Below are 8,136 nucleotides of genomic sequence, written 5' to 3' on the forward strand. Positions count from 1 at the left end.
ACGACTGATTATAGTCCGGATGTTCCGAAGCAAGGGGTGACATTCTCCCATGCCACTAGTGCCACTCTGACTCCAGCCAATTATCACAGCCGAATCGCCCTTAAGCATAATTGCACTAGCCAGCAACACGTGTCGAGCATGGCTTAGGCCGGCCCATGCCACTCTCAACTTGGCTTTTGGGGTTGAGGTGTCGAAAAATATTTCTAGAAAATATTTTTATAAGATCACTCTTGACCGTTTGATAGAAAAAAAAAACTGTCCTTGACTTGCAGATGCTTTTATAATGGTGCTATCCTAGGCAGGTATGGTTCTGGGCTGGATAAAGGACATTCTTGGTGCCTTGAGATGGAGCACGGTTGGCTCAATATTAAGCGTATTTGAATGCCCTGCCAGTCCAGTAACTCAAATGGCCATCAAATCGTTACATAGCCATAAGCAAAATATACATATCTTTACCATCGTGACAGAGAATGAGATGGACCAATATCTCAGGTTATCTTAGATAAAATAAAAGCTAAAGCAAAATATGAATTTACATATTTAATAAGAAATATTTTAAAGAAGCAAATAAACGACTAGAAATTGTTATTTTAATATTATAACAGCTGATTTTTTCATAATGCATTAGTATTCATTCACCAAACTAATATGGCTGAGATGTAAATATATTATATTGATGAGTGTCTAACAAAATTACAAAACGCTATATCTTGACCAAGGTGAGTGCCTGGTGTACCAGCGAAGTCACAAATTTGACCTTTGGGAATATTTTGTGCTGGGACAATAATATATAACTCACAAACTCCAAAATGGAGTTGAAAATATAAAAGAAATTTTTAGGATAAATCTTACAAATCTAAAAGGGATATTTTTATTACTTAAGTAAACAACAATACCAAGTGATGGAAACCCCATATTAAACAAGTGTTAGATATCCATGAACCAAATCTTTAACTGATTTTTTTCTCTTTTCTGAAAATCTTAAGAATATATGAATCATTCAAAGATATTAGAGTCTGTCAGGCTGCACACGTGCGTGCTCCAAGGAACCCACACGTGTGCATTATTTCAAGAATTCAAAAGCCCGTTAAGATAGTATCTCATCGGTTCAACACCCTCGCCCAAAAATAGAATATAATAAAATAAAGTAACTAAAAAGGCCAAGTCAGTGCCAGTGATGTTCCATCAATGAACGTACGATTAGCCATTGACCTCACAGCCAAAAGAATCAGAAGTCTTTCACCAAAAAAAAAAAACAAAAACAAAAAAAAAAGTCTCCCCTCGTAAGACTCTACGAGTCATCATCCATTAAACCATCAAACCACAAGGCGGTCAGACATTGACATCTCCCATCTTTTCTCAGCAGCTTTAACCATTCCTACTCATAAAAGATTGGTAGCCCCCAGTGGGTACACTGACTCATTTCCCTCTCAAGTCTCAACTAGTGTAATCACTGAAGAAAACGACACCCTAAAGCTCTGCTGAACTGAACGCAAGACAGGTCTAGCCACTAAGAAACTCATCTGTCATCATAATATTTAATACACAATAAAGTTTAAGTACAAATCTCAAACCTAAAACATAGCAGAAAGGAAGGGAGAAAAAGGCATCTGTTCCATATTATTAATTTGGACCTAGAGAGAAAACCAGAAAAAGGCAGTAAGTGAGTGAGATTTTTTTAACTTCCAGTCTCTGCGATGCTTTGCAAGGCTGGCCTCCACTGCCCGTGGCGTGCTGCCGCCCCACTGCTGCTCCTGTTGCTCGCCAGCCTCTGCACCATCTCCTCGAACTCCACCTCCACCGTCTCCGGCGACTCCACCACCTGAGGCTGTAGCAAAAACAAATACGGCCCATCCCACGTCATCACCACCTCCAGCTCATGGACAAACGACGTCTATTTATTTTACTTATGATTTCAGCCAAATTATTTCATTTAAAACCTGAAGTTTTATTTTTTTTTTATTTCTTCAAGCAAGTTTTAGTTAAATCAATCATTTTGATCGAGTGTTTCTACGTAGATGATAAGTAAAAAAAAATACAAACTAGAATCAATACTACAGATGCGCGAGTATTGACTTTAATAGTTTTATTGCTTTTATACGTACAGAGTAATTAGTAGAGTGAGTAGTAACGCTTATATTTATTACACTGGTCTTGTTTTTAGATGGTGACGGAAAACGGCGAGATTTCTTAGGCTTACCAGTGGTGAGTGCTGACTGACCCTACCCCACCTTGCTCTCTCTCTCTCTCTCTAAAAGGGAAGCAACCTTTTTTCGTCTCTTTTACTGCTCTTCCTCTTTTCTGAAAAGATTCTGCCTTGTTCGAGTTTCTTCTTGGAATTTATAAGGGAGGGAAAAGTTTATTAAAACTATATAAAAAGAAGAAAGATTCTCTGGACAAGAAGGAAAAGAGAAAAAGTCGTCCTTTCGCCCTGAAATCAGCAGTGCTCCGGGGGCGTGCAACTTCCCAATATTTCCTTGCTTTAACATTTTCTTCTAAATTGACTAAGTTTAAACAAGAAATTAAAGTATATTTAATTAATGGTAGATTGCCATACCATCGCCGGCGAGCTCTCGGTCTCCGCCGCCGGACCACCACCACCACCACCTCGCCGTCGTTCTCGTCCACCTCCTCCTCCGCCGCTGCCGCCAGGGGCGGCTCTTCTCGAGCTGGGCTTGTCCTTTTGCTTGACGAGCAACCGGCTCAGCTTGACGTGCCTCTTGGACGCGAACTCTCTCAGCACCTCTGCCATCGTTAATCTCAACCATCCATTAAAAAATTCAAAACAAAAACAAAATGGAAAAAAAAAAAAATTGGCTACAACCTTCGAAGCTAACGAGGCGGTAGACGTGGCCAATGTGGAGTGTGTCGTCGGGGCGGAGCAGCTTAAGATGCTTCACCGGGGCGTTGCTTCTGCCATCGGAGGAGGTGGCGGGGGTGGCGATGATAACGGCGACGTAGTGGCCGGGGTTGGCGGCCATGACTTGGCTAGCGCTTAGAGACCAGTACACCCTCTCCACCCTCCCGCTCGGGTGTTGGATCACCACCGTCGCCGCCTCCGCCGCCTGGCAATTCCCCATACTTTCTTCTCTTGTTTCTCCCGAGATATCTCTTTCCCTCTCTCTCTCTCTCTCTCTCTCTCTCTCTCTGTGCGCTTGCAACAAACGAACACACCACGAAGAATATCTGGTTTTAATGCCTTGTTTGCTCTGAAACGAGAGAGAGAGGTGAACTAAGAACAGGGCAGGGGAAAGGAGGAGAGTGAGAGGGTGAGAAGCGTTAATACCCGGGTTTGAGAAAGGGTTGGGCTTCCACTTATGCTCGTGTTATCGTGTTATGGTATCATATTTATATGGTTGTTCGCTGGGCTTTTGCCACGCTTGCGCCTCGGAAATCGAGATACTTGGAGGGATGCGACCGGTTGATTCGGTGGACTCTCGGGGGGGTGGGGGGGAGATTGGGTGGCTGTGACCGGCTGGTGTCGGTGCAGGAGGGGGGAAGGTCCGGAAGAGAGAGGAGGGGGCTGGAGAGAGTAACAACTAACAACCAGAGGTCTGAGGAGGGGCAAAGCTTTGCGTGCTTGGAGGAAAAAAAAAAGGCCAAGCATAAGTTGTGGGAGTAGGGGAGCTTTCTCAGTCATTCCATTGTTTGGTATTTTTGATGAGAGGGGTCAGGTCAGAGGATAATGTGCTGCTAACTAAAGGGCTTATTTAAAAGGAGATTGGGTTAAAAGGCTCTTGGATCACGACCTAAGAGTGAGAGATCGAAGCAACCAGTAAAAGAGAGGAAACAGAGTAACGACAATAGCTAAGAGGATTCCAGTTTCTCAGTCATTCCATTGTTTGGTATTTTTGATGAGAGGGGTCAGGTCAGAGGATAATGTGCTGCTAACTAAAGGGCTTATTTAAAAGGAGATTGGGTTAAAAGGCTCTTGGATCACGACCTAAGAGTGAGAGATGGAAGCAACCAGTAAAAGAGAGGAAACAGAGTAACGACAATAGCTAAGAGGATTCCAGTTTCTGTAGTTATTATTTATTTATTTGAAGAGTCGGATTCTATAAGTTTGGTGTTAATAATAATGTTATTATAGTGGACAACTCCCTTGAGCAAGTTTTGGTTGAGCCATGAAATTGGAATAGGGTTTAGAATAAGTTCTGTGCCTGCTGCCAAATGAGATCCAGAAAACAAATGTGATAGGAATAGTTGTATGCTGGCCAACTATGTTAATGAAGAGAAGGAGAAGCTTTCATTCAAAAGTTACATAAAAAATGTACTTAAACAAAAATTAAAATAACTCATGGCATAACTATGTTTTCTTATTTTCGAACAAAATGTAATTAGAGATGAAACCGCGCCTAGATGCTAGAGTCCCGTAAAAAAAAACAAATTTTAACTGAATTAACTTTATTTCACAAGGGTCATTCATGTGAGTTGTTCATTGTGTTAGCTTTTTTATACTATTTTTACGTTATGATACTCTCTCTCTCTCTCTCTCTCTCTCTCTCTTTTTCTGTGCGCGCGCGCACGTGTGGATGCACACATGCTGGCTTTATTAAATCAAGTGTATTAAACATTACTTAGAATCAATGAATCAAAAAAAAAAAAAACATTTCTTGGAAAAGGATTTGGCAAGGTAGAAATATTGATCTTTGACCACATATACAAATAATTTTTCCAAGGATATGCATTTCACAAGATGCATTAGGAAAGCAATTCTGAAATCAAGGCATGTGTTCCTTGCTAATCTACAATATTTGGTATGCATGTGGAGTGCAAATTACACCACCTTGCAATGTGGTCACTTCTCCAACTAATCACTGGCTCCTTTGTAGTAGGTAGAGATAATAAATTTTCTAATTTGTCATTATGTACAATAACAAGTGATGTAAGTTCGAGACCCTTTAATGCACACAGGGGCAACAACACACATGTAAAAGAAAAAGAAATATATTACATCACACTCCATCTTTAATGATGGTAAAAGAAAACGAAATATATCAGAAACTTTGTTTACATCTTAAGCACCATAATTAATTAGATCATTGAATTGTACAAGAGATACCCACCTATTATATATTAGCATGTCGAGCTGTATGAGACAACATCTTTTTCATCTAATCACCATGTCTTGCATTAATCTAGATTGGCTCTCATCAAGGACAAGTTTGCAAGAACCAACTGACGAACACATTGGGTCCATATTCACAAGGAGGATTTAAATCTTATTCTGTGCATGAAATCCTTGTGTATCGTCGTGTATAACACGCAATTCTATGTGTACATGACAAGGTCGAGATGTTTGTCTAGCTTCTGAATCCAAAGTAGTTTGGGTGTTGCTCATCAAAGTATCATTAATATGAATAATTTCAAGGCCTAAATTCTTTCCTAGTCTCTATCACAAAGGGCCATTCAAATAGGACCTAATACCAACTATGGGGACAGGTCACTGTTGAAACCCCTGCCTAAATTAAAGCATTCTAAACTATGAAAGAGAATGTGGGCACTGCAGTTCCCACTCTCCTACGTAGCCTTAAATGAAAACCTGCCGTCTTTATTCCTTAGACGATGGTCAAGGTGGGTAATTGATACCTTTCGTTGATTAAAACGGCTGGATTATAAATGTTTAAAAGGATCATTAGACACTGCTTTAAGGTAACCCAAATTGGTGAATCAACATGGATCAGGACAGCATATCTGGAGGTATGTTGGAATGGCAAGTCATTATAGCCTTAGCTCTTGTTTTTATTGTCATGGAATGGATTGCTACCTAAGAAATTGACCAACAATATATCTTTATGATGAGACATCTATGAATAAGATAAATCAAAAAGTTGTGGCTCATGAATTTGATGTTTGTGTGACGCGATCAATCTACTGCTCTTGGATCAATTGATCCTGTTATCCCAATCATTGTTAGACGCGCTTGCTTCTAGATTAGGTCTTGCTTAAATATGGCCCGTGGGTCTTCTTTTAAATTATATACGCTTTGGTGTTTCCTATTAGATGTGTGATTTGAAAAACATATGAAGGAGAGGTGATTTATTGGAAAAAAAAGTGATGATAAAACATATTTTATGCTTGACACTCTAACAACCCAGGACCTCATCCAAAATAGGTGAATAACTGATGTGGAACTAGACACACGCCCGTACGAGTCCTCACATACTTCTCCCGTTTAAGCCCTGACGTCCTCATCAGGGTTCAAATCTATTCAAATCTAATTACAAGCATCACGATCGGCCCGTGGTTAGCCCCAATAGATCCGTGCTCCTGTGTCCTCTAGTCCACATAAGTCGTGGGCCGAGTCCGCTCTGATACCATTTGTAACAACTCAGAACCTCATCTAAAATAACTAGCTGAAAGATATTATTTGGTTCCTTGATCCTATATAAGTATCCAAAATTTATCCAGTGAATAACTGATGTGAAACTAAATACATATCTGCATGAATCCTCAGAGACACATATCTAATTTTTTTTTCTTTATTTTTTTCCTTTAAATTAAAAACTAAAGGCCACTTGAACTCAATATTTATATATGTGAGGGCAGCATGCATCCTCTTATTACCTAATGGTACAGTTTGAGCCGACGTGGGCTTTCAAAACCATACTTGGACATGCATTTAATGTGATTCCAAAACCCTATCCAAAATATTTATGTGGAAAAATTTTAGTGGCTCAAAATAATTTAGCAATTTAGTGTTACTTGATGATGTCGATGCTCAATTTTTTTTATCAACTCAAGTTGCTCTTGATATGATTTAAACGAAGCAAATGTGTTAGGTTTGTGTCAAGAGAAAACTTCTCATAGGTTTCTAGAAGGGCTTTCTTTATCTATATCTATATATCTATTCCTGTGAGTCATCTATCGAATTGTTGCAATTGATGTTGGATCCCGAAGGAAAGGAAGGGACCTTCAAAAAATAAATTTTTACAATCCAATAAAGAATTGAACTTATTTAAATATTCCCACTATTCTATATCTCCTTTGAAAGGTGCTCAAGTTACGGGAACTATTTGTGATATTAAGGAAAGCAAAATTATTTCAAGAAAAAACTTCAATTCCAGTAAGGAGAAAACAAAATTAACGAATAATTAATAAATAAAAGTCTTTTCTTGTTGTATTTGTCCTTGATTTACTTTTTATCGTATTTTGTTGGTTGCGGGAATCCATCTATAACCAAGGGGTTAATCTTGCTTGCTATACTCTATAGATTCCATAAATCCGTGATTTTTTCTTATTTTGCTTACCGCATATGAACCATGTTGAACCTCAGTGAGGTGCATGGAACCGGATAGACTTCTGCAAACTGCACTAGTACTCCATGTCCTTTGAACTATACTAACTTATATACTCCTTGAATTGAACTATACTATGCTTGTCTACCTGCAAGCAGTGCATGCAGAAAGAAACGGTGATATTAACCAAACCTTCTATCATGGATCATCAAATACAAGAAAATCTTGAAATTGATGGAAGAATTAAATCATGATCAAAATTCCATATACAAGAACTTAATGTGACTTTTTCTTGGTGACCTTTTCACCAAGTTCTCACAAAAAAAATTAAAGAAGTGTTTACACATCTTTTCCAAAGATGATACTATAAAATGAGAATATGGGAATTATCAGCATTCTAGGCTACCTACCCAATCGTGGCACTACCTTCATGAACGAGGAATAAGCTTCCTTGCTTTGCCCACATTTCCTTGCTTTCATTTAGCAGGTGGTTAGCTTTAAAGGGACATGGCTCATGGTTGCTCACTCGTCATCCACAACTTATGGAAAATAATATCTCCCTGTGCTTTTAAACGTAAAGCTGGTAATAATGGAGATGTCACATACGAGGAGTGGGAGAGAGAGAGAGCACTAGCAGTAGCAAATAAGATAAACGAACTTTATTTGGTGCCCAGGACTCTAGTGAAAGTGGGCCAACTCGTGCGTGGGTCATGGAGTTCTCATGACTCATCTTGACTTCTCACGCATGATTGGGTGCAAGCAATCATTTTTGCTTTGCCGTTTCAATTAGGGCAATGCCCTGACAGCACTTGTCATGATACCACTGTATGATAGTATAATCAAGGAACAAAATTCCTCTGCTGCGTGCACCAAAGAAAATTATTTAGAGTTGTTTTAT

The 8,136-nt window shown here is 39.3% G+C and overlaps 1 protein-coding gene across 2 annotated transcripts; it reads right to left on the minus strand.

Moving 5' to 3' along the window:
• Positions 1 to 1,066: 1,066 nt before the first annotated feature.
• Positions 1,067 to 7,710, minus strand: LOC103711318 (uncharacterized). Of its 2 annotated transcripts, XM_039117109.3 has the most exons (4): positions 3,287 to 3,407; positions 2,825 to 3,209; positions 2,558 to 2,745; positions 1,505 to 1,828 (listed from the first exon to the last, which is right to left on the minus strand). In XM_039117109.3, the coding sequence occupies exons 2-4, from the start codon at positions 3,078 to 3,080 to the stop codon at positions 1,679 to 1,681; spliced, it is 594 nt and encodes a 197-aa protein (XP_038973037.1). In that variant the 5' UTR covers positions 3,081 to 3,209; positions 3,287 to 3,407; the 3' UTR covers positions 1,505 to 1,678. The 2 variants fall into 2 exon arrangements, with proteins under 2 accessions (XP_089780362.1, XP_038973037.1); XM_089924236.1 differs by having other exon boundaries at positions 1,067 to 1,828; positions 2,825 to 7,710.
• Between the last annotated feature and the right edge of the window lie 426 nt (positions 7,711 to 8,136).

The sequence above is a fragment of the Phoenix dactylifera genome, chromosome 7 (genome assembly GCF_051530095.1).
Source record: "Phoenix dactylifera cultivar Ajwa chromosome 7, Ajwa_hap1_PhDact_Kaust_v1.1, whole genome shotgun sequence".
Classification (NCBI taxonomy): Eukaryota; Viridiplantae; Streptophyta; class Magnoliopsida; order Arecales; family Arecaceae; genus Phoenix; species Phoenix dactylifera.

What these genes read in the sequence shown, in the direction of transcription:
- LOC103711318 (XM_089924236.1), bottom strand. Translation starts at nt 3,080, where the DNA reads ATGGGGAATTGCCAGGCGGCGGAGGCGGCGACGGTGGTGATCCAACAC. An exon ending in CCGCCTCGTTAGCTTCGAAG is followed by an intron (nt 2,746 to 2,824) that starts GTTGTAGCCAAT and finishes TAACGATGGCAG; the next exon opens with AGGTGCTGAGAGAGTTCGCG. An exon ending in CCGAGAGCTCGCCGGCGATG is followed by an intron (nt 1,829 to 2,557) that starts GTATGGCAATCT and finishes TTTTTGCTACAG; the next exon opens with CCTCAGGTGGTGGAGTCGCC.